Here is a 26,946-nt window from a genome sequence, read left to right as displayed (position 1 = left end):
TGATGGTGACTCATATAAGAAATGCAAGTGAGGAGTTCCCATCATGGCGCAGTGGTTGGCGAATCCGACTAGGAACCATGAAGTTGCGGGTTCGATCCCTGCCCTTGCTCAGCGGGTTAAGGATCCGGTGTTACCATGAGCTGTGGTGTAGGTCACAGATGCGGCTCGGATCCCGCGTTGCTTCGTCTCTGGCATCGGCCGGCAGCTACAGCTCCGATTCGACCTCTAGCCTGGGAACCTCCATACGCCTCGGGAGCGGCCCAAGAAATGGCAAAAGACAAAAAAAAAAAAAAAAAAAAAGAAAGAAAAGAAATGCAAGTGACCAAAATGTACACAGACATAAAGACTCATCAACACAAGTCGTAACATCAGACCTAATTAGAACTTTTGGTACCTATTAAGGATTACGTTTATCAAGTTACCTTAAAGCAAATGCATGAATGTGTCTAGGGGAAATTTAGATTTCAAGAAATAGAAGTTTATAAATTACACCATGACCAGGTTGGGTTCATCCCAGGTTCACAAGGATGGTTCAACATACGCAAATCAATCAGCATCATACACCACATTAACAAAAAAAAAGTCAAAAATCACATGATCATCTCAATAGACGCAGAAAAAGCATTTGACAAAGTCCAACATCCATTCATGATCAAGACCCTCGCCAAAGTGGGTATAGAGGGAACATTCCTGAATATAATCAAAGCCATTTATGATAAACCCACAGCAAATATAATACTCAATGGGGAAAAACTGAAAGCCTTCTCACTCAAATCGGGAACAAGACAGGGATGCCCACTCTCACCACTGCTCTTCAACATCGTTTTGGAAGTCCTAGCCACAGCAATTAGACAAACAAAAGAAATAAAAGGCATCCATATAGGAAGAGAAGAGATCAAACTGTCACTGTTTGCAGATGACATGATACTATACCTAGAAAACCCTAAGGACTCAACCCCAAAACTCCTTGAACTGATTAATAAATTCAGCAAAGTAGCAGGATATAAGATTAACATTCAGAAGTCAGTTGCATTTCTGTATACCAGCAATGAAATATTAGAAAAGGAATACAAAAATACGATACCTTTTAAAATTGCACCTCACAAAATCAAATACCTCGGAATACACCTGACCAAGGAGGTAAAGGACCTATACGCCGAGAACTATAAAACTTTAATCAAAGAAATCAAAGAAGATGTAAAGAAATGGAAAGATACTCCATGTTCCTGGATTGGGAAAATCAATATTGTAAAAATGGCCATCCTACCCAAAGCAATCTACAGATTCAATGCAATCCCTATCAAATTACCCATGACATTGTTCACAGAACTAGAACAAACAATCCAAACATTTATATGGAACCACAAAAGACCCAGAATCGCCAAAGCAATCCTGAGAAACAAAAACCAAGCAGGAGGCATAACTCTCCCAGACTTCAAGAAATACTACAAAGCCACAGTCATCAAAACAGTGTGGTACTGGTATCAAAACAGACAGACAGACCAATGGAACAGAATAGAGAATCCGGAAATAAACCCTGACACCTATGGTCAATTAATCTTTGACAAGGGAGGCAAGAACATAAAATGGGAAAAAGAAAGTCTATTCAGCAAGCATTGCTGGGAAACCTGGACAGCAACATGCAAAGCAATGAAACTAGAACACACCCTCACACCATGCATAAAAATAAACTCCAAATGGCTGAAAGACTTAAATATACGACAGGACACCATCAAACTCCTAGAAGAAAACAGAGGCAAAACACTCTCTGACATCAACATCATGAATATTTTCTCAGGTCAGTCTCCCAAAGCAATAGAAACTAGAGCAAAAATAAACCCATGGGACCTCATCAAACTGAAAAGCTTTTGCACAGCAAAGGAAACCAAAAAGAAAACAAAAAGACAACTTACAGAATGGGAGAAAATAGTTTCAAATGATGCAAATGACAAGGGCTTAATCTCTAGAATATATAAACAACTGATACAACCCAACAACAAAAAAACCAATCAATCAATGGAAAAATGGGCAAAAGACCTGAATAGACTGTTCTCCAAAGAAGATATACAGATGGCCAACAAACACATGAAAAAATGCTCAATATCGCTGATTATAAGAGAAATGCAAATCAAAACTACCATGAGATATCGCCTCACACCAGTCAGAATGGCCATCATTAATAAATCCACAAATAATAAGTGCTGGAGGGGGTGTGGAGAAAAGGGAACCCTCCTGCACTGCTGGTGGGAATGTCAACTGGTACAGCCACTATGGAGAACAGTTTGGAGATACCTTAGAAATCTATACATAGAACTTCCATATGACCCTGCAATCCCACTCTTGGGCATCTATCTGGAAAAAACCCTACTTAAAAGAGACACATGCACCCGCATGTTCATTGCAGCACTATTCACAATAGCCAGGACATGGAAACAACCTAAATGTCCATCGACAGAGGACTGGATTCGGAAGATGTGGTATATATACACAATAGAATACTACTCAGCCATAAAAAAGAATGACATAATGCCATTTGTAGCAACATGGATGGAACTAGAGAATCTCATCCTGAGTGAAATGAGCCAGAAAGACAAAGACAAATACCATATGATATCACTTGTAACTGGAATCTAATATCCAGCACAAATGAACATCTCCTCAGAAAAGAAAATCATGGAGTTGGAGAAGAGACTTGTGGTTGCCTGATGGGAGGGGGAGGGAGTGGGAGGGATCGGGAACTTGGGCTTATCAGACACAACTTAGAATAGATTTACAAGGAGATCCTGCTGAATAGCATAGAGAACTATGTCTAGATACTCATGTTGCAACAGAACAAAGGATGGGGGGAAAAATGTAATTGTAATGTATACATGTAAGGATAACCTCACCCCCTTGCTGTACAGTGGGAAAATAAAAAATAAAACAAACAAAAAAAAAAACAAAAAAAAAGAAGTTCATAAAGTGATCAGTAGAAAGTGCACTAGGATTTCTTTCAAAGCTAAAAGGATGTTATCAACAACTCTATTACGTGGCTGTGCCATCTGAAGTTTGACAGTATCTGAACAAAATAGAGTGCTTCTGTTTTGAAAAATAAAATGAATTTTTTAAAAAGTAGACATATAGTCCTCTTCTTTTCCTGGCTCTCAATCTGCTAACACCAACCTAATACACATATTTTTCAAACAAAAGAAGGGCACAAGTCACAGCTTTAGTTAAGGATGAAATCAGTAACTTTCCTTTCTTCAGAGCCCTGCTCAGACAAACAGACGGATGGAACCAGAGTCTAGAAACGGACCTGGCACAAACAGACAACTCTAACTGAACATGAGGAGGGAAAGATGGGCTTTTCAAGAAATGGGGCTGTATCAACCATGCCCACATTCAAAGAGTCAAAACAAAACATGTCCCCTGCTGCATATTGTACACGGGAACAAACTTCAGCTGGAATGTACAGGACAGTCAGAGGTAGAAACGAGAAAGCTTCTAGATTCCCTAAGAAGCAGGAAAGCTTTCTGCAGCAGGACACAAACAGTACTGCCCGAGCAGGAAGGTACTGACCCCTCTTCGACAGGCGCCGTGGAGAGAATGAGAAGAGAAGTCACAGAGAGAAAAACACACCTTCAAATACAAAGTACACAGATGGCTCTGGGCTCAAAACCAGAATAAAGAGTCCCACAAACCTGTTCAGAAAATTGTAAAAAAAAAAAAGGGGGGGGGGAGTTCCCTGGTGGGTATCAGGCTAAGGATCCAACATTGTCACTGCAGCGGCTCAGGTTGCTGCTGTGGCATGGGTCTAATCCCTGGCTCAGGAACTTCCATATGCCCTGGGCAAGGCCAAAAAGAAAAAGCAGATGCTGATGTAGCCAATAAGCATATAACCAGCTTTCCTGGCCACTGAGGAAATGTAATTAAAACTACAATGAGCCATAAATTCCAACCACTACCCCTCTGGCAAAAATTTAACAAAAAAGAGTCGGTGAAAATGTGAATCAACAGGAACGCAGAGACGCTGCTGCTGGGACCACAACCTGCTTCAGAAAACTTCAGTGCGTATCAAAAATGAGAACATGCATAACCTGTGACCCAGAGACCCCATTTCTAAGTATATCCCAGAGCAACGTGCACAGGCACCCTGGGGTCCTTGGCTCACAGGAGCTTTAACAGCCTGAGGCAGAAGCAGCCCAATCACCCACTACACGGCAGTGAAGGAGCAGGTTGCAGTATATTTATGTATACTTATAATCATTTTTAAAAAGCTGCACATACAGTCATGTGCAACAACGGGAGCTCCAGGGGTTCAAAGAAGCTGGGCATAAAAGAATACATCCACATAAAGTTCAGACTAATCCACATGTTTAGTGGTCAAAATCTCATTACCTTTGAGGAAGGACAGGACAGAAAACAAAAGCACTCAAGACGCCTGGAAATGGAAAACAGAGTCAAAGACATGAAATATTCAACAGTCAATGGCGGACAAGAATTGGGTGGCAAACACTGTGCTGAGGATAAAGGACTGGAAGCTAGGAACAGGTAAGAGCCTGGAAAATATGCTAACCTAACAGGAGTTCTGTATTTTAAACCATGTGCAAAAAAAAAAAAAAAATCATCTACTCAAACAAAAGTATACTTAAAAAAAAAAAAAAAAAAGGCGTTTAGGTGGAGGAGAGGTAATATTAAAAATGTTAAAGACTGAGAATTTCCCTCTCTCACAGAAAGACAAGAATCTTTGGAGTTCCCGTCATGGCTCGGTGGAAACCAATCTGACTGGTACCCATGAGGATACGGTTCAATCCCTGGCCTCGTTCAGTGGGCTAAGGATCTGGCATTGCTGCTGCTGTGGCGTATGCCGGTGGCTACAGCTCAGATTCAACCCCTGGCCTGGGAATCTCCATATGCTGTGGGTGTGGCCATAAAAAAAAAGGACCAAAAAAAAAAAAAAAAAAAAAGCAGCAGCACAGTCCTGAGTAGGATAAATAAAAAATCCACACTTACACATGTGACAGTGAAAATGCAGAATGTCAAGGAGAAGTGGCCGTAAAGCAACCAGGAAGGAAAACAAGATTTCCTACAAGACTGACTCAGACCAGCTGACCTCACAGCAAAGCATGGGTGGAGCAAGAATAAAACTGTTGAGAGAGATGGTCACATTTAGCTAACTGGTCATTTAAGGGTAACAGGGAAACTGAAACACTTTCAGACAAGGGCCCTTGTCACTCACTGCCAGACCCTCAGCAATATACGTTCTTTCAGGAAGGGAAAGCAAACAAGAGAAGAGCCGGGAAAGATGTACTGATGAGGAGGGAAAAGTAAATGACTGTAAATAAGTTAAATATGTTACTGTAAATAAGTAAAACTATGAACAGTAAATGTAGGGGAACAAAAAAAAAAAATCAAGGTAAAAGTTGATAAAACACAGGCAGCATTTAAAGGTTCTGAGCTCCTTATTATAGGTATTAGCTTTGGAGCTGTGTCTGTGTTCAGGGTCTTTACTTGACCAGGAGTCAGGTCAGAACCTCAGGTCAGCTTGCCCTTCCTTGGCTCCCACCATCACGGCAGCTCTGAACACCCCTCCCAGCACCTCCACGCCTCTCAGCTACTCCTCGGTCAGTGTAGGCTCCCAACTAGTCCCCCTGGCACCCGCACCTCTTCATTAAGTCAACCACACTGCCGGCTGACTGTTCTAAATCAAATCACACCAAGCTTCTGGCATGGCACAGGATAAATCTTTACAATCTAGCCCTCAACCACCTTACTGAACAGTCCCATCTTTCTGAACTGTAAACACAGTAAACTCCCTGCTGACCGAAGGGGCCACTGTCTTGAACTCCCCAAAGCTCTAAACCTGTCCTTTCCTCTCCTAAGCCCCCCTTCCCCTCTATCCCCCCAAACACAACTCAAACGTCACCAACTTCGAGAAGCCATCGCCAACCCCGTTATAATTTATTGTTAATATGTTGGTTGCGTTCGTTACACTGTTAATCTGATGACAGGAATTCTTACTCATCTTAGTAACAGCTCTAGCATTTAATTTAGAACCTGGCATACTGTATGTACTATTTACATGTACTAAACAAACAAAGTATAAATGTCAATAGAGATACTTATCAGGAGAATATATTTAAAAATATAGAATATACATCTATAAAAAACAGCACTATAGCTGGCACACAGGTAGAAGAAAGTAAATACAAACTCCTCTTTAAAGAAGACCTGTATGTCTATCAAGAAAGGAATAATTCCAATGGAATGAAACAGTGTTAATATTTTTGTTTGTTTTTGCTTTTTAGGGCTACACTCGAGGCATATGGAAGTTCCCAGGCTAGGGGCAGAATCAGAGCTGCAGCAATGGGCTACACCACAGCCATAGCAACTCAGAATCCCCGACCCACTGAGTAAGGCCAGGGATTGAACCTGTATCCTCATGGACACTAGTCAGATTCATTACCACTGAGCCATGATGGGAACTCCCCAACAGTGCCAGATTTTTAAGTTAAATTGTTTTATCTCTGCTAACTCAAAAAACAAAGTACAAGAAAAATCACAATTGATGAGACTCTCCTAAAACCAGTCTGGAATAAGTATATACGTGAGCATTTATGTACAGAGAACATCATAATGAGATAAAATATTAGTAAGCTTATAAATATTTTCTACAGTAAAAAATACTTAAGGCTTATATAAGTAGTAAACATATTCCCATAAAATGAGCTGCTTCCCAAAAGATAAGCTCACCTAAAAATTAAAAGATAAGAATTGTTGACATGCCAAAAAGTTTGACAGAAATCTAAAAACAACGTTTTAATAAAGAGATCAGGGATTTAAGAAAAAAATTTTGAATTGTTTCTAAAATCAAATATAAAAGTACGCTTAAATCACTATCAGGTTAAAGTGATACATTTTACGTATATTTTACCAAAATAAAAAATATTTTTAAAAAACTTAATAGGAGGAATTCCCATCGTGGCGCAGTGGTTAACGAATCCGACTAGGAACCATGAGGTTGCGGGTTCAGTCCCTGCCCTTGCTCAGTGGGTTAACGATCCGGCGGTGCCGAGAGCTGTGGTGTAGGTCGCAGATTCGGCTCGGATCCCACGTTGCTGTGGCTCTGGCGTTGGCCGGGGGCTACAGCTCCGATTGGACCCCTGGCCTGGGAACCTCCATATGCCGCGGGAGCAGCCCAAGAAATGGCAAAAAGACAAAAAAACCAAGACAAAGCAAAACTTAATAGGAGTTCCCGTCGTGGCTCAGTGGTTAACAAATCTCACTAGGAACCATGAGGTTGTGGGTCTGATCCCTGGCCTCAATCAGTGGGTTAAGGATCCAGCGTTGCTGTGAGCTGTGGTGTAGGTCGCAGATGCGGGCAGCTCAGATCCTACATTGCTACGGCTGTGGTGTAAGCCTGCAGCTACAGGTCCGATTAGACCCCTAGCCTGGGAACCTCCACATGCAGCCCTAGAAAAGACAAAAAAAAAAAAAAAAAAAAAGGTAAAAAACTTAATAAACCCTATTCCAAGCCTCAAATTGAGTTTACCTTCTCTCTTGAAGCACTCTCCTATCTTCACTTTAGAGACAAATGGCTTTAGTTTTACAAGGGGTGATTCACATTTTTTACATGTAAGACTATATTTTATGTTTGCCCCCCAAAATTTACAGCCTACTCCATCCCTTTTCAATTATTCAAAATTATTTTTTAAAGTTTTTATTAATCCTAAAATAGTGTTAATGTACCTGACTGCAAAACAATGTTCTTAGATTTTTTTTCTTATGAGATTTCCAAAATTAAACTAAATGGGCCTACTATAAAGTGTTTGGATCTTAGAAACATGCTTTTATTATTCTGTTACTCATGGGTTTGATAATTTACTTAGGAAGCATTTTAAAGAAATCTCATATTACACCAAGTTTTTCACTAGTTTTCCAAAACATAAATTTGGTAAAAGAAAGCCTTTCTTAGGCGCTCCCGTTGTGGCTCAGTGGTAATGTATCCGATGAGTATCCACGAGGATGAGGGTTCAATCCCTGGCCTCAAGCAGTGGGTTAAGGATCTGGCGTTGCCATGAGCTGTGGTGTAGGTTGCAGACATAGCGCAGGTCTGCAGATGCAGTCCCAATACTCAACCCCTAGCCTGGGAGCTTCCATTTGCCACGGGTTCGGCACTTTAGCAAGCAAGCAACCTTTCTCAGCATAAGCACATACCTGAGTCATCAGCTAATCTGCTAATTCTTTCCAAAACAGCCACACAATCTCTTTCATCATCACAGACTTCCCTCAGGGTATCCAGCAGACTCCGGGCCACCATTTGTCTACACGGAAAGAGAAAATCACACGGTGCTCAGTGGCAGCAAAGGTTAACACTGAGAACTTTAAAAGGCAGCATCCATACAGTTTAAAAGAAAATTTTTTCTTTTGTCTTTTAGGGGCGCACCCATGGCATATGGAGGTTACTGGCTTAGGGGTCGAATTGCCAAGCTATGCCACAGCCACAGAAACACAGGATCCAAGCCACATCTTCGACCTACACAGCTCATGGCAACGCCTGAGCTGGCCAGGGATTGAACCCACGTCCTCATGGATACCACTCATGTTTGTTACTGCTCAGCCACAATAGGAATTCCAATAATTTTTTCTTAATACATTAAGTCCCAAATTTCCTAAGTGACAAACGCCCCTGTGGATTTTATTTTAACGAGACTGAATAGCTATAAGATATTTTTCATTTTTGTCTAACCATTTGACAAATTTTTGAGGTCATTGAAAATGTGTTTCAAATAGCTACCAATCACTCTTCATTCTATAAAATACTATCTTGACATGTTTTACTAAACTAGTTTTACAAATCTATACTCAAAAAAATACAAGCAAAAGCTTTTAGATTTCCTTGAAAAGCTTGATTCAGGTGGTCTGGGGACCATAGGTGGAGAAACAGTGCAGCAGGCAGAGTGTTAGCTCCTGGTCACTGCCGGGCCCCACGCCCCTCGACCATCTATCACCTGGCACCCAGCAGGTACACAGCTTCATCTGCTGGGAGAATAACACACTCCTGAGTAGCCACTTAACATGAACATCCAAATTATGCCTCATAGTAAAAAAGCAGTGTTGAGTTTTGGGGGTTTTTATTTTATTTTGTTTTTGTCAAAAAGCCGAGAAGAGGCTGCCTGTTTACTAGGATGGAGGATGGAAACAGTGGCCACAGCAGTGACTAGTATAAAGCTTCAGGACTCAGACTGTACATTAACACCTACTTTAAACTGGACACTTTCATTTCCTTACTGAAACTGACCAACTAAAAGCCACCCTTCCACCTGTACTTTACTGAAAAGAAGATGCACATACCTGTTAAATACGTTCTCACTTGCAGCATACTTGTCCAATCTCCCCAGTGGCGTCAACATTTCATCTTGTGAGACAAAGTCCAGGGCTGAAGGTACAATAATCACATCAGACTCTGAGCTGTAGTCATCCACACCAGCTATCAGAGACATCAGAAACACTCCTTATAACACTGTCATGCTCGAGGGCACCCCCCTTGCCTCTCTGGAGCAGCACAAGTGAAACTGCCCTTCAGTGTTTTTGAGGGGTACAAAGAAAGCATCACAGAGAAGCTCAGAATCACTTCTGAGGCCACAAATGACTAAAGGATGCTTCCTCTCCCAATTCTACAGATACATCCTAATTGAAGCACAGGGGTCAGAGGAGGCAGGAACTTCATTTGGAGTGATCAGAAAAGATCACACTGACCTGAGAACTTCCACTAACAACTTGTAAATAAATGAAGGGTCCAACACTGAGACAATTAATTCTGCAATGCAGAGAACACACATTTTATATCAAAGAACAAAGAAAAGAATTACAGCAGACTTCTCACCAGAAAGAATACAAGCCAGAGACAGCAGAGCAACATCTTTAAAGTACAAAAAGAAAAAAAAATGTCAACCTACACCTCTATACCCAGTAAACAGACATCATTCAAATATCTTTGAAATTCATGTCTTTCAAACACAAAGGTGAAATAGACTTTTTCTGACATACAAAAGCTGACAAACATCAGCAGAGGCAGACCTGCAATATGAGATACTAAAGAAAGCCTTCAAGCAAAAAGATTACACCAGATGGAAACCATGAGCTACACAAAGGAATGAAGACTACTAGAAATGCTGAATATGAGTAAATACAAAAGCTTCTTCTTATTAAAAAAAATCTCTTTGAAAGATAATTGACTGTTTAAGGGAAAAATATGTGCTGCAAAATAAAAGATAAAAAAATGTACTGTGGGGTTTATAACATAAGTAGAAATAAAACATATGATTACAACAGCACAGTGGCTGAGCAAGAGTAAAGCATATTGTCCTAAAGTTCTTACATATTACATGAAAGTAGACCATAAGAAGTCAGAAGTGCATACTAATTATAAACGCTACAGCAACTACTACGCAACCAAAAACCCACCAGAAACATACAGCTAGTGAGCCAATCAAGGCCATAAAATGGAATCATAAGAAATACTCAATTCAAAAGAAGGCAGAAAAAGATAAAAGGAAGAAGGAGAGAGGGGACAGACAGATGGGAAAGAGCGAAATGAGAGAGGAAAACCAAATTGCATCAATAATCACATTAAGTACAAATGTTCTAAATACCCCAGTTAAAAGGCAGAGACTGCCAAACTGGATTACAGATAATACCTAACATGGAAATAATTACTTACAAGGTACAGAGAAGTTTTAACAGGTTATTCTGATCTAGCAAAACTACCTTATGTATTACAAGTTGTAAAAACCACTCAGACACACCCTCATTTGGCCTGCTGCCTCCTTTGTAACATAAAACTGTTGAGCTAGCATGACCTCAAAGGTACCTTTATGCAGGCTCTAGAATTCTATGACTATGACCAAACTGTTTCATCAGTCTCACACTTGCCCATCTTAAAGATGAACATTAATAGTATTGATTCTGGGCCATAAGAAGTCAGGGGCCATTGGGGAGAGTCCTAGAGCAGTGACAGTCAAATATGGCTGTATGTGAGACAAGCCCGGAGAACTTAATCTAAAATGCAGACCCCAGATCTAATGTTCAGAATCTGACTGCGCAGGTGTGGAGTGAAGCCCAGGAGAGATCATTTTTAATAAACACCCCCAACGGGTTCACATGCAGGTTGCTAAACAACTGTATGTGAGAAACATATGCCTTGAGGGTAACTACATTTTGCTTCCACTTATGTTACCACTCTATTGATCATGGTTGACAATTATTTCTACAGCAAAGGAGGTGTTCCACTCCAGTAGAGGGCAGTGGGGGCAAAGGTGCATTTCTTTTTTTCTTTCTTTCTTTCCTTCTTTCCTTCCATTCTTTTCTTTTAGGGCCACACCTGCGGCATATGGAGATTCCCAGGGGTCGAATCGAAGCTACAGCTGATGGCCTACAACACAGCTGCAGCAATGTGGGATCCAAGCTACATCTGCGACCTACACCACAGCTCACAGCAACGCTGGATCCTTAACCTGCTAAGCAAGGCCAAGGATCAAACCTGCAATCATGGTTCCTAGTCGGATTCCTTTCCCCTGAGCCACAACGGAAACTCCAAAGGTGCATTTCTATTTCCTAGAACTGCTGCCTCCTGCCAGTATCTGCAGAATCATTCTGGCCTGAATCATCCTTCCCAAGCTCACGAGATTTCTTCATCAATACTTGGACTAATTGGCTCTGGGTTTCATCTTTATGGAGGTGGCAATAAATGTGATTACCATGGCTAGAGACTGCGTACTTAAGTCTTACTCAGTCACCCTGCAAATGCCTGCCATGGGTTACAAGGAGGAGAAACACAAAAATAATAAAAAAAACTATCACCACTAAGAAAGAAAAATCCTACAGTATAAATGATGGGACAGTCAATAATATCCTCAGATAAAACAGAACAGAGGGAGTAAATGCAACTACACGGCTACAAGGATCTTACACATGCAAAGTAGTACATGAACTTTATAAACAGATTATGGTAAATGAAAGATGCAAACTACAATCCTTAGGTGTAATCTCTTAAAACATGCAAGAAAGGATAGCTAGAAAGCCAAACGGAATGCTAGAAGATATTGAATTAACCCCAAAGAAAGGTCAGGAAAGGAGCAACAGAGGAAAAAAAGAGACAAATAGAAGCAACCAATCGGATCAATGATTATATTACATATAAATGGACTAAACACTTAAGTTAAATGGTAGAGAACTTCAAACAAAGAAGAAGGTAACAATCATATAGTCAACTATAGTCTGCCTACCAGAAGTGAATTTTTAGAGTCAAAATCTCAACTGGTAAGTAAAAAAGGGATTTCAAAAAAAAAAAAAAAAACATGAAATAGTAAGCATAAGAAAGCCAGAGTGGCTATTTTATTATCAAGGACAAGGAGTATTACTAGAGGTGAAGGGAAACCTTTCATCACCTCACATGCATCCCAAGTGTGCCTCTTCTTTCTAGATTGATCTCTAACTTGATTCTGCATTCTTGTACATCATGGCAGCCATACCCCCTTATAGTGTTCATAGCTTTAAAAATCCAATTTCTTCCCCCAATGAAGTGAAAAAATGTCAGCTTTTAATGTTACTTGAAATTTCAAAATGACATAAAGTAATGAAAACAATTGATCTCTTGAAATGTTTTTTCAAATTATATCTATGCTCCCCCAATTCTAAAATTCCCTCTTTTATAAATTTACTATCTTGGGTATCTGAAGGGGGGCCAGAGAAGGAAAAATGAAGATGACCTCAAAGGTCAACATGAGACAGCATTTCTATACTGATGGAGGAAACCTGCACTGTTTCCTATTTGGGACAGAAACCTGGGATACAAAGTGCAGCCCTACAGCTAAGGGTTAGTCCATCTTGTCTCAAAGGCTCTGAAGATACATCAGACTCAACAAAGCCTTCTAGTTCCAAACCACGAGAGTCAACCAATGTGTCACAATTACAAATAAAGAGAACATCAAGAAAAAGAGGACAAGAGAAGAAACAATAAACAAGGACATGTATCTTTGTTACTTACAAAACTGAAGGTAAGCAGGAGAGACAGTTAGCCTTGCAGCTGCACTAGCACCAGAAGAAACCCAAAGACACAGAAACCAATGTTCCCATTTGAGCTGTTTTAAATTTCAAAGTGTCTAAAATGTAAAATTTTTAAAGCTGGGAGTTCCCTGGTGGCCTAGAGTTCAAGGATCTGGTGCTGTCACTGCTGTGGCTCAGGTGGTAGTTGTGGCATGGGTTCCATCCCTGGCCTGAGCATTTCCACATACAATGGGCGTGGCCCCCCAAAAGAAGATATATATATAGAGAGAAAAGTTGGACCCATTTGAAATTTTAAAGATGATTAATTTAATGACTATATAGTCATAGCAAAAGCAATATGAAAAGGGAAGAGGCTCTTTAAAGTGGGCGAAGTCTGGGTTCAAACTTCATGCCCTGCTCCTTGTGAACTATCTGTGTGAACAGGCTCACATACCTGATTGATCTGGCTCCATTTCCTCATCTGTAAAATACTGGTTTGTTGTCAAGACTTAGACCCACAAAGATAACATCTATCACCATATCACAGGGTGTCAGGCAAGGACATCAATGTTCCCTTGCACCCACAGTGCATCTGCTTCTGATCCAGAATCTCAGTGTGGTTTCCCTGTTTTGAAATGCTTTCATTCACTTCATTCAGCCAGTAAGCAGGAAAGCACACACACTGTAAGTGCCAGGCGCTCAACAGGGAACACGGATATAAAAACTAGACAGGAGTTCCTGCTGTGGCTCAGAAGTAATGAACCCGATTAGTATCCATGAGGACACGGGTTCAATCCCTGGCCTTGCTCTGTGGGTTAAGGACCCTGCACTGCTGAGAGCTGTGGTATAGGTCACAGATGTGGCTCAGATTCTGCATTGCTTGGTGTACACTGTAGGCTGTAGCTCCAGTTCAACCCCTAACCTGAGAACTTCCATATGCTTTGGGTGTGGCCCTAAAAAGACAAAACAAAAAAACCTAGACAGAAAGTGTGTGCATGTATCTATGTACATGTGTGTGCGCGTGCATGCATGCATGCACAGAGGCATAAACAGGCTACAAAGACAAACCCGTGGTGTAAGTGTTCATGCACAAAACCTGCTGTCCACTGTACACCTCCACGTCTGCCCAGGTGGGCAAGAGAAGGCTCCAAAATTAAGCCAGTTCTGGGAGAACACGGAGGAACACCAAGAGGGACAAGGGGCGGGTGAGGGTGTCCAAGCCGAGAATCTCAAAGACAGGGAGTTGAGGAAAACCATGTCACATCAAGGAAATGAGACCTGATGTGTGCGAGCTTCACATAGAAATGGGGCAGGAGGAGACAGGGAGACTGGGACCAACCAGAATCATTCAGCCTCCTCGATCTTAAAGAGCATCATTACTGCATTCTGCCTCTTACCAGGCGAGAGAAACCTCACTGCTATGCTGTAACCAAGATGGCATTTGAGGTTTTCAAAGGAACAGCTTAGTTCAGGTCAATGGTTACTGCCTTTGAGCGAAGATTCCGGGCAGCGTGCATAGTATCCAACTATGTTATAATAAAATATCATGTAAATGATCAATTATCAATGAAAACCATTATTTACTTTTTAAAAAATAGGACAAAAAGGTTAAAAAAAGTAAAAAATAGGACAGAAGCAAAGATCATGCTGTCTTTTCCAAGGCCAACCACCTCCTGGTGGTTACACAGTATCCCTGGTCTCATTCACTCCTCTGCCCATACGCTGTGCTCTTGGCTGTCAAAGAGTGTGTGTGTGCAGACTCCTGGTCCCCTCAGGAGCATGACATTCTAACCCACTGGAGATGATTTTAGTTCTCCCTGTACTAACACCAGAGGCTGCTTTCCTGTCCCCTGAGAACATAGTTCAGCTATGCTACAAGTTCATGCTAATTTCATGCTCACTCAACAAGACTTGGGAATCCACTATTCCTTTTTTTTTTTTCTTTCTTTTTTTTTTTGGCCACACCTGTGGTATGCAAAAGTTCTGGGCCAGGGACTGAACCTGAGCCACTGCAGATAACGCAGACCTGTGCTGCAGACCTGTTGGGTCACAAGAAAACTCCACATAAGTTATTTTTTAAAGCACCATCTATTGTATTAAGAGATACCCATTCAATAAAATTTTGTTTACAACGTATTTATCATAATCTGTGATACATTCTGGTTGAACAACGAGTATTAATAACAATTGTGTAGTTTTGCGGCCAGAGGAAATAAAAATTTTCAATTTTTCACATACATATCTTGGGTGCAGAAAAGTGTGATAAGGTAATCAACAAAAGTTTCCAGCATAAAAATATTTTAGGGTAAAATTTTGTGCAGGAGGTAGAAAGCCATCAAGAAGGAAAAAGAATGTCAAAGTCCCAGTTTAAAAAGTTTATTCTTGAATTTTTGAAAATGGATGATATTGTGAAGTGCTTAATATTTAGACTCCTTTTTTTTGGGGGGGGGGTCTTTTGTCCTTTTAGGGCCTCCCCTGCAACCTATGAAGGTTCCCAGGGGTCTAATCGGAGCTGTAGCTGCCAGCCTACGCCAGAGTCACAGCAATGCCAGATCCAAGCATGATCTGTGACCTACACCATAGCTCATGGCAATGCCAGATGCTTAACCCACTGAGCAAGGCCAGGGATTAAACCCGAAAACTCATGGTTCCTAGTCAGATTCATTTCCGCTGCACCACGATGGGAACTCCCTAGACTCCATTTTTTAAGCGATAAGAGAGTTTAATCTTTTTTTTTTGTTTGTTTATTTGTTTTAGTGCTGCATCCATGGCATGCGGACATTCTCAGGCTAGGGGCTGAATAAGAGCTGCAGCTGCTGGCCTACACCACAACCATGTCAGATCTGAGCCATGTCTGTGACCTGCACCACAGCTCACAGCAATGCCAGATTCTTAAGCCACTGGGTGAGGCCAGGGATTGAACCCACATCCTCATGGATACTTGTCAGGTTCTTAACCCACTGAGCTACAACAGGAATTCCAAGATAGTTTCATCTTGAAAATAACTTCAAACTTTAAAATGTATGACAGGGAGTTCCCCTCATGGCTCAGCAGTTAACGAATCCAACTAGGATCCATGAGGATGCAGGTTCGATCCCTGGCCTCGCTCAGTGGGTTAAGCATCTGGCGTTGCAGTGAGCTGTGGTGTAGGTCAAAGCCGAGGCTCAGATCCCGAGTTGCTGTGGCTGTGGTGTACGCCAGCAGCTATAGTTCTGATTCGACCCCTAGCCTGGGAGCTTCCATATGCCCTGGAAAGCAAAACAAAAAAAGTATGAGAGATAGTTTTTGAAATTACTTTAAGGGGTATCCCATAATCAAGTCTGAAAACCACTGCCCTCACCTTTCACCTGTCACATCTACTCTGGTCTCTCCTCATCCTAATCAGGTTTACAAATCTGAGCCACTTCAACCTTCCTAAAGCACCTCTCTCAGTACACCCCCTGCCCTTCCCCCTCCTCCCTGAACGAGGTGCAGCTCTCCCGCTAGTCCAAGTCCCCCCATGCCCACCCCCACCTCGTCCCTCCCCAGGTCAGGGCCCGAGCTGGGCTCCATCCCGCCAGGTGCCCCACTCAATCTGCGCCATGTCTGCCCCATTTATCCTCGCCCCAGTTTAAACTGACCTGCTGAGAAATACCATCCAGGAACTATCTCCTTCACTTTCAATTAAGATCCCTCCCTCCTCCTACCGATCCCCCAGACTTGGGGGCCTCCAGCAATAAATTTGCAGAGGACAAAGCTTGTCTTGCCCATCTCTGTATTACTTGAACAAACACACACAAAAGGAGGTCCAGGGCTCCTCCAGCAGAACGCCTGTCCACCAACCTTTGTTGAGGGCAGTGCACAGAGACTGCCAAGCAGACAAGGGTCTTTTAAAATGCTTCCTCCTCCCCTAACAATCGCATGACATTAGCATATCAATACTCTTGAGAAGTAAAACACCAAAGAGAACGGATTGATTTGTACAACCTAACTTTCACCACGCTTGATCAGAACTTCCTTCTATTCCTTACATGTCATCTAGAGAATCTTCTAAAACACGAAAAAGCTGACATTTGGTCCTCCAACTTCTTCCTCAGTAATGCCAAGGCCACAATAAACTTGCCCCCGCTTCCCTTTTTTTTCTTTTTTGGCCACCCCATGGCATATGGAGTTCCCAGGCCAGGGATCAGATCACAGCTGCAACCTATGCCAATGCTGGATATTTTATTTTATTAAAAAAAAATTTTTTTTTTTTTGGTCTTTTGTCTTTTTAAGCCTGTACCTGCAGCATGTGGAGGTTCCCAGGCTAGGGGTCTAATTGGAGCTGTTGCTGCAGGCCGGAGCCACAGCAATGCCAGATTCGAGCCTACACCACAGCTCACAGCAACACCGGATACTTAACCCACTGAGCAAGGCCAGGGATCGAACCTGCAACCAGTCAGATTCGTTTCCACTGCGCCACAATGGGAACTCCAGTGCTGGATCTTTTAATCCACTGTGCCCAGCGCAGCAGAGATGCTGCTGATCCTGCTGTGCCACAGTGGGAACTCCCCAATTTTTGTTTGTTTCCCAAGTCTTTTGTATCTTAGAAAATGAAAGATAATGAGACCATACCAATTTACTCATGTTTTAGAAGAGTTACCTTACCATGTGGGGCTTTAAATGATATTTTAACAAACCAACCAAAAGCGAGGAAAGGTGAGCTCCTTGTAAAGCAGAAAGCCAGTGAGGAAATGTAACTGATTGGGGTAAGAATCAACACACACTAATACTAAGGGGTAAATGTTGGGGAATGGGATAGTTCCCTTACTAACAAAAAATGGAAAAAAAGAACCTTTAAGTGCAGAAATCTGGCAAACATCACGCCTTAACCAGGCATTCCTGCATGCTCGCAGGAACACACACACAGAAAGCATAACCTGAATTAAATCATGAGGAAACACACAAAACCAAATTGACTCTTCAAAACTACCCGTATCATGAAGGATAAAGGCTGACAACTTGTTCCAAACTGAAGAGACATGACAACTAAAGGCAATGCAGGAGCTTCGATTGGCAAGATAGTTGCTATCAAGGACATTATTGGAAAACTGGCGAAATTTTGAAAATGAAGGACATACTACATAACTGATTTGTATCGATGTTACATTTTCTGTCTATAATTGTATAGAGATAAATAGAGCAAACTGGCAAAAAATTAACAATGTTGAATGTGAGGTGAAGAGTTTTGGGAATTAATTATAACAGCAGTGCAAATTTTGTGTAAGAATGAAAGTTTTCAAATAAGTTTAATTTAAAAATAAATTATTTCATTGTTTAACTGCAAGTTAGAGTCATGGCCAGAAAAATCAAGATTTGTCCCAGCAAGTATATACGAACTGGGCTCCCATCTATGGGTAAAGAATAAAAACATTTCGGATCTTGGACTTACAGTATAGTGCAGGGTCAGCAAACTGTGTTTCACCAGTAGGTAAAACTGCCCCCTCCAAGTCTGTTTTCGTAAATAAAGTGTTATTGGAAGACAGCTATGCACTCTCATTTCTGTACCATCTACAGCTGCTTTCATCTGTGGCCCACAAAATCTAACATGTTTACTATCTGCCCTTTTACAGAAACTTTCAACCCCTGGTCTAGTGATGTAGCAGAAACACAGTAAGTCATTGCTTGGGGGAAAAATTAATAGAAAAATATAAATAACAATTGTGAAGAACCATATAATGTTATAAATATATATATATGTATGTATATCCTCAAGTAACAGATATGTCAAGTTTTAATTTGTACTTTGTGACAATATAATGCTTATCAGAAATCTTTTTAGGGCCGCACCTGCAGCCTATCGAAGTTCCCAGGCTAGGGGTCAAATCAGAGCTGCAGGGCCGGCCTACACCACAGCCACACCACGTCAGATCTGAACCGCATCTGCAACCTATACCACAACAACACCAGATGCCTAACCCAGTGAGCAAGGCCGGGGATTGAACAGCATCCTCCCAGAGGCTATGTCAGGTCCTTAACCCACTGAGCCACAACGAGAACTCCTCTTATCAGAAATCTTTTCTTTTCTTCAAATAGAAATATTAAAAGTTTACAAAATTCTTAGAAATTTTCACTAAGAAGTATATTATCCTACAGTATATTCAATTTCATAGTTGAATTTAGCAGGAATAATCTGCTAAAGTTTACTCTCTATGAATATTTCAAAAAACATTTCCCTAAAGTATATATGCTCATAAAAGAGGCAGGGGTGTGTTTACCTACTTTCAAATCAGGTCCCAAGACCTTGTTTTCTGAACAGCCTCTGGGGGTCAGAGGTCCCTCTCAGAGTGCCTTCCCTGGGTCTCCCACACATTAACGATGTGGTGTCTGTTCCTCCAGTGGGCACTTTCCCGGTGGTCCGAGAAACCCAATTACTGTGGTCAGTAATCCTTTTTCCTATAGGTAATCCAAACATAAAATCTGAGCTAATACAGGTCCAATCCCCAACAGATGAAGTACTGAATGTGTCTCAAGTCTTGACATTATTTCTACCAAAAACTTGACAGATTTAAACATAAAAATAATTTAAATCAAATCTGACTCTGAACGCAATTTCAAAGCACTATGGATATTTAACTATAAATTCAGCAGTAAGATTCTGGTCTGATCACTTCAGTCATCAGACAGCAAGAGGATCAGACACACCAGACCCCAGTGATGTTCCCGACCACTTTTACTTCAACGACTGGCTCCCTTGTAGGTGAGCATTTTCAAATACAAAGGAAAAGGGTCTATTTTCTTTCTAACATTCCCATGACAGGAGCCACTCTGAACAAAGAGGATTTTATCCGCCAAGTACTTGGAACATGCCGTTACCTTCATATCTTCCAGGATCTTTAGGTTAAATGACCTAAAGAAGTGATAAATGACAGGAAGCCGTAACTGGAAGGAAGGCAGGAGGGTACAGTAATAAAGAGTGACGAAATAAACACCGTGTCAGAAAGGTCTAAATGTCACCTAACCTTCAAGCGGGGGACTGAGCAAATTATTTAACTGTTTAGCTAAGCCTCAACAGGTCACTTTTGTAAATTTGTGGGACTACATGCCTCACAGGGGACTAAATACGGTTACAATGCACAATATGAAGATAAGTGGTCATTTAAAAAATGAACAAAATCCAGAAATTTCTCCCCCCTCCCGTTTGTAGCAAGTTAAAGACCTGATGATATTTAGGAAAAGAACATTAAAACTTACAAGGTCTGAATTGTATTCTGCCTCTGCCATCAAGGCATCTTTATCTGTGAGACCCTGGGCCCAAACTTTCTCATGCTTCAAATGAAAAGGATGAATAGATACTCTGTTCCCGTGCTCCGGATTTCTGCAGCTCTGGAACCAGTGGCTCACTGGAGGCGCCACCCAAATTCTGAAAGTCTATGTCATCCTCTGGATGACAGAGGAAACTAACTTAAAATATAAAATTCAATTTTTGTTTACCAATATTCTTTGGTTACCATTAAGGCTGATCACAACAAAAACAAGCAGGATGTTGCTCCTCTTAATCTGGTGACCAAAATTAAGATGGAAGTGCACTTAGTACAAATAGGCTTCTCTACAGCAGGACAAGCAAGGAAAATGCCTCGAAAATTTAAACTTCCAAAACTCAGCATACCTTACCAAAATCTTAGCTGGGCTTCAAGTGTCCAAAGTCTATGCCTTGTGAAATAACTACCGTTAAAATAAGGGACAGGTGGGATGTCTGTAAAGTACTCTGGCTGCCCCCTCCCCGCCCCCCCACCAAAGGTCGGATGTTACAGAGGGGGAAGGGAAGGCTGAGGCTGTGTGGTGGGGATATGTGCTTTTGCGTATTTTTTAAATCTCCCATTAAAAAAAAGGAACGGTATTTATTTTTAAAAGAATCAATGTAATTCGTTGTATTAAAAAACTAAAAACTAAAAAAAAAAAAAAAAAAAAAAGGGAGTTCCCGTCATGGCACAGTGGAAATGAATCCAACTAGGAACTGTGAGGTTGCAGGTTCCATCCCTGGCCTCACTCAGTGGGTTAAGGATCTGGCGTTGCCGTGAGCTGTGGTGTAGGTCGCAGATGTGGCTTGGATCTGATGTTGCTGTGGTTGTGGTGTAGGCTGGCAGCTGTAGCTCCAGTTGGACCCTTAGCCTGGGAACCTCCATATGCCCTGGGTGCAGCCCTCAAAAGCAAACAACAACAACAACAACAAAAAACCCTAAAAAAGAAAGAAAATCATAAATGTGGAAAAAGCAACTGGACAAAATCCAACATTCAGTCCTAAGTTCAAAAAAAGGTCTCAGTGAATGCAGGAAGCTCTCTTAACCTGCCAAAGGGCACCTGTGAAAAAATAATACCTTAAACATCAAAACCCACAACTTCTGCTCTTCAAAACACACTGTTAGGACAATGAAAAGAAAGTCAAAGAACGTAAAATACTACTTTGCAAATCATGCATCTGAGAAAGGACCTGTATCTGGAATATACAGAGAACTCTCAAAACTTAGTAAGGAAACAAGTAACCCAATATGGGCAAAAGATTCTAACACTTCACCGGCAACAGTAAATGATGAGCACATAAAAAGACAAGCACCATCAGGAGTTCCCGTCGTGGCGCAGTGGTTAACGAATCCGACTAGGAACCATGAGGTTGCGGGTTCGATCCCTGCCCTTGCTCAGTGGGTTAACAATCCGGCGTTGCCGTGAGCTGTGGTGTAGGTTGCAGACGCGGCTCGGATCTCGCGTTGCTGTGGCTCTGGCGTAGGCCGGTGGCTACAGCTCCGATTCAACCCCTAGCCTGGGAACCTCCATATGCCGCGGGAGCGGCCCAAAAAATAGCAACAACAACAAAAAGACAAAAGACAAAAAAAAAAAAAAAAAAAAAAAAAAAAAAGACAAGCACCATCAGACTTTAAGGAAATGTAGGTTCAAACTACAATGAAAAACATCTTAACAGACAAGCTAAAATGAAGACCGCCCACCCAGTGTTGGCAAGGGTGTGGGCACCCAGACTGGCACACACACTGGCGGGGGAGGAGGAACAGCCACTTTGGAAGTTTCTTAAAAAGTTAAAACAGCCAAACCACTCCTCGGAATATATGCAAGAGAAAGAACATAGACACACGAAGACTTGCACCTAAATGCTACAGCAGGTTTAAAAAGCCAAAAACAGAAAACTATCTCAAAGCCCAGCAACATTTTAAAGACAGAAAACACCTGAGAAAAGTGAAGTAACTTGCTTAAGATGATATAGTGAATAAATGGCAGGGCCAGAACCTGAATCTAAAGGTTTACCAGACCCAGTGCTGTTTCCCTGCACAAAACTATGCTGGGATTTACTCCTAACTGCAGCATGGTGAGTGAGTGTTCAAACACTAACGAACCTGGTACCAATGAGGCAGAAGATGAGTCTGTGCCCCAGTCAAGGGAGAAAGGGAGCTAAGAAGATGGATTTAAAAGGGGAGTCAAGGGATGGCGAGGGGAGGGGAGGGCAGGAGGGGAGGGGAGGGCAGGAAGGGAGGGGAGGGGAGGGCAGGAAGGGAGGGGAGGAGAGGAGGGGAGGGGAGGAGGAGGGAGGGGAGGAGGAGGCGGGACCTAGGGTGATTGTGCAAAAAGTCCCATCTTAGAAGCTGCAGGGAGGAGGGCCATTTAACCACCTTAACCCGAGGTCCACAGGTGCGCCACCCACTCTTCTTCCCAAAACATTAAATCAGGTTTACTTTCAGATCCAAGTCAAAAGCCAAACAACACCCTAATTCAAGTGTAGGAACTGTCATCCTTATCATGCAGATGATGGCAAAAATTCTTTGTCATTGAGAGAAAAATCCAAAATTCTAAAATATAAGGCAAACACAGGGGTGAAGTAACAATAGTTTAATAAATATAAATCCTTTGGGGTTTTTTGTATTTTTAGGGCCGCTCCCATGGCATATGGAGGTTCCCAGGCTAGGGGTTGAATCGGAGCTGTAGCTGCCAGCCTATACCACAGCCACAGCAATGCGGAATCTGAGATGGGTCTGTGACCTACCAAAGCCGGATCCTTTAACCCACTGATCAAGGCCAGGGATTGAACCTGCATCCTCATGGATGCTAGCCAAATTCGTTTCCACTGAGCTGTGAGGGGAACTCCAAATTGTTTTGATGAGTGGAGAAATGAGCTGAAAGGACCAGAAATAAACCAGTGGCCAACAGATGTGGCCGATAAATGAACTTCACCAAACGAGGGCTTGCCCTCTATCACTGGCAGAAGGAAAAACAACAACCTGTGCATTTGGGGGTTTATTTTCCCCCCAGTCATGCAGCTACAAGCCCTAGCAGCTGATGCAAATATTTACAGAAAACAAAGTATATTCTCCCTTTTTCTTTTTTAAAGAAATCCCGTATGGGGATTTGTGAACCGAGGTATCGTTAACTGATTCTATACACACATGGGAAGCACTAAAACCACTTAAGCACCTTTTCTAAGATACCAACTACATTATCGCTAAATAAAGATTTCTTGTGTCCAGTCTTGTTGGCGGCCATCGAGAGGCGCTACAAGTCCCATGACTTGCCCTCCCAACTCCCCACGCACCAACACTCCAAGGGTTTCCGATGACACAGCCCCAGTGTTTCATGTCTCACTTCCCTGGATGGCAGGACTCTGAGAAACTTACAAACATGGTTTTCGAAGGCAGCCGAGGGCCCAGAGGCTCTCTGTAAGGACAGCAGTCTAGGCAGTTACATCCAATTAGTTCTGGATCCATCCTTAACTCACTACTTCAACACTGCCCTCAAACTCAGTATCGTGTAGAAGGGTCCCAAACTAAGAGGAAAAGTCCTGTGTGGTGGTGCATTCTATACCAGCTCCCAAGGCCCTTCCAGGGCATGCTGGTCACAGCTGACAGCAAAGTCAACACACACTAGAGCAGCTGCACACGCCCCAGCCCCACTGGAATCCCCTCCCGCAGCTTAGACCACAGCTCGGCAGCACGTGGGATTAATGGGCACCAGGCCGCCAGGCACACAGGACAGAGAGCACTGCACCAGCCAGGGCCACTCCACACTGTGAACTGGGCGACGTAAGAAAATACAACACTTAGGATCAGGAGGCCTAGCTTAAAATTCTGGCTAGTTCTTAGCAGTCTGTTGCCTAAGAGACCATTTTAGTCCCTCTGTGTGTCAGGCTGACGTTAATATCGGAGGTCCAGCTTCTCCACCTGACATGGCTCCTGGGAAGAACAATCCCTAAATGAAAGCAACGGAAACGTATGAAAACTAGGGGAAACCCTGAAAACTATGGTAAACCTACGAAAACTACCAAAGAAGTGTTTACGGCATCTATCTTTTCAGATAATCTTCAAATTATTATTTTTTCTTTTTAGGGCCGCACCCGTGGCATATAAAAGTTCCCAGGCTAAGGGTCGAATTGGAGCTGTAGCTGCTGGCCTACACCACAGGTCACAGCAACACCAAATCCTTAACCCACTGAGCAAGGCCAGGGATCGAACCTGTGTCCTCCTGGATACTAGTTGGATTCATTTCTGCCATGCCACAATGGGGACTCCTCAAAAAGTTAAATTTTAAATCAAACCCCTTCCATGCAATTCTTTTTATCAGCATTACCTTGTTAAATCTTACTTAAGCCCCATCTCAATGTATTCTAGAAATCTAGCAACTCAGATGTACATCAAGATGGCGTCCTTGAAAAACTGACAGCAGAAATCTAAATGAGAGCCTGTCGGTAACACTTCGGGCCTCCCATGGTCCCAGGAGCGGGCAGGGTTCCCCAAGCTCTGGAGTCACTCTGCTGAGATGGTGTGTCACCCGCCAGCTTTCACTCAGAAGTGCACCGTGTGTTTCTTCAGTGTTGGAAGGATCACTTTCTACCAAGAGGAGTGTACAGTTTTTCAGTGCATTATTCTCCTGCGCTTGATTTGAACAGTGCCTTACGACTGGGTCACTTACCTTTACGACCTGTGGAGAAGTACACATAAGGCACCACTTTTCACACTTTGGGGTTTTGTTCCTTTTTCTCCAAGAGTATCTGTCAAGTTCATCTCTGACCAACCCTTTTCTACCTACGTTTCTACTCACTCTGCACAGAGACTTAGGGGCTTAAACCCGACAAATGACCTGAGACCCTGATCAAGGTCTGGCAAGAACCCCCTTTTCCAGATCTAGGCCCACCCAGTCCTCCCTGGCCCCCAGCTGCTCAGCACTTGCACAAGGGTATTTACTCTCTTTTCAGTCTTAGTCCAAGTTCTGCATTTAGAAAAGGCAACCGAGATTCTGGAGCTTGAGCAGAAACAAGCTTTCTTGGCCTCCACCAGCTCGGCCAACACAGTGCAGTTGTGAGGGCAGCCCAGCCCACTCTCCCTAACATCCCAATGTCCCAGCTTCTCTTCTGGCTCTGGGTGTGACATATGACGAGCTTCCCATTTCCCTCCCTTCCCACCTCGCCTGGACCGAATGTCCCCCTCACCCATCCCAACATGACAGATGCCAACTGCTCCTTCAATTGGCCATATATTCGAAGATCCCCTGCTCCTGAACATCTTGGGTAATGTTATCACCTGTAAAAACTGTAGCAGCTTAGAAAAGTAAGCAATGATTCTAACCAACTACAAATATGCAAATAAATTATCTGTTCCTTCAAATGTCTCACGCTTTATCCTGAGTTAAAACACACCGGACAACACTGTAAATCAGCTACAAATGCATTAATACACCCACACACAACACCCCACTGGGTACTAATAGGACCTTAAAGAAGTTAACTGCGGAGTTCCCATTGTGGTGCAGTAGAAACAATCCAATTAGGAACCATGAGATTGCGGGTTCGATCCTTGGCCTCGCTCAGTGGGTTAAGGATCCAGTGTTGCCGTGAGTTGTGGTGTAGGTCGAAGACACGGCTCAGATCTGGCATGGCTGTGGCTATGGCCAGCAGCTGTACCTCCGATTAGACCCCTAGCCTGGGAACTTCCTTATGTGGAGGATATGGCCCTAAAAAGCGAAAAAAAAAAAGGGGGGGGGACAACAAACAAGCAATAGTCACCATCTACCAGCCACTATTCTAAGTGTTTTATATGCATTTATTTGTGCAAGGCTCTAAACAACCCTAGACTGTGGGTAATAGTAATTACACTAATCTAAAAACGGCAACATAAGGGCACAGGGAAGTTCAGTGAGTTGCCCGAGTCTGTCCAAAGGGGCGACATGAAGACTGGAGGAAAGCAGTCTGGCCTCTGAGCCGTCTAACAACTACTGTGCGAGCATGCCCCCACACCCTCATTATCACACTTGTATTAAAACTGCGTGTAAACCACTAGAGGGCATGGATTGTGACCATCCTGCCCACTGGTAGATCCTCAGTACCAAGCAGAACTCTGGAGGGTCATGAATAAATCATGGTTGAGTTCTTCACAGGTATGGCTTCTCTTCTAGGTTGCGTTCCCTAAGGGTCAAGGGCACAACTAACAGGACAGCTCACTTTTTAACCTTGACGAATGCATGGCACCTAAGTGGTAAGAAATGAGTGACAGCCCTTAACACCTGCTGAAGGAATGTGTTTTCTATTTACAAAACCTTGAACCTGAATATAAGCATGAGACGCCCCTGCCTCATCAGAGCCACGTCTTCAAGCCTAACTGTGCAAAAAACCAATAGCTACCTTAACATTTTAAGGTCACTAGGAGGGAGACAAGTGTCCTAGGGTAAAACATCACAGGAAATGTAAAAGTTGTCTTTAACTACCTGAGCGCTGCTCCCTTAAAAGAGCTCGTTACTTAAAAAAAAAAAAGTAAACTTATATTTTGCCAAAAATAAGTTTACATATGGTTCACTCACTTAAAAAAAAATACTCTTTTTAAGGAATCCTTCTAAAGAGTAAATCGCCCTCACTTCACTCAAAACACCCAGTCTTTAAAAATTGAGCTTATTTGTGGCAAGGGACACATTACA

The 26,946-nt window shown here is 42.5% G+C and overlaps 1 protein-coding gene across 5 annotated transcripts in view; it reads right to left on the bottom strand.

Annotated features, from left to right (window-relative positions):
• PPP4R1 (protein phosphatase 4 regulatory subunit 1) overlaps positions 1-26,946 on the bottom strand; it is a 76,817-nt gene that overhangs the window by 48,901 nt on the left and 970 nt on the right. For 3 of the 5 annotated variants that reach the window (XM_021096058.1, XM_021096059.1, XM_021096061.1), the window contains 2 exons: positions 9,334-9,469; positions 8,197-8,303 (listed from right to left, as the gene is read on the bottom strand). In XM_021096058.1, the coding sequence (XP_020951717.1) occupies positions 8,197-8,303; positions 9,334-9,469 (243 nt within the window). The remainder of the gene's footprint in view (positions 1-8,196; positions 8,304-9,333; positions 9,470-26,946) is intronic. The other 2 variants (XM_021096060.1, XM_021096062.1) reach the window with 1 other exon arrangement.

Source organism: Sus scrofa, chromosome 6 (assembly GCF_000003025.6).
Source record: "Sus scrofa isolate TJ Tabasco breed Duroc chromosome 6, Sscrofa11.1, whole genome shotgun sequence".
NCBI lineage: Eukaryota > Metazoa > Chordata > Mammalia > Artiodactyla > Suidae > Sus > Sus scrofa.
The sequence above is the reverse complement of the archived record's forward strand: the minus strand, read 5'-3'. Positions and strand labels throughout refer to the sequence as shown.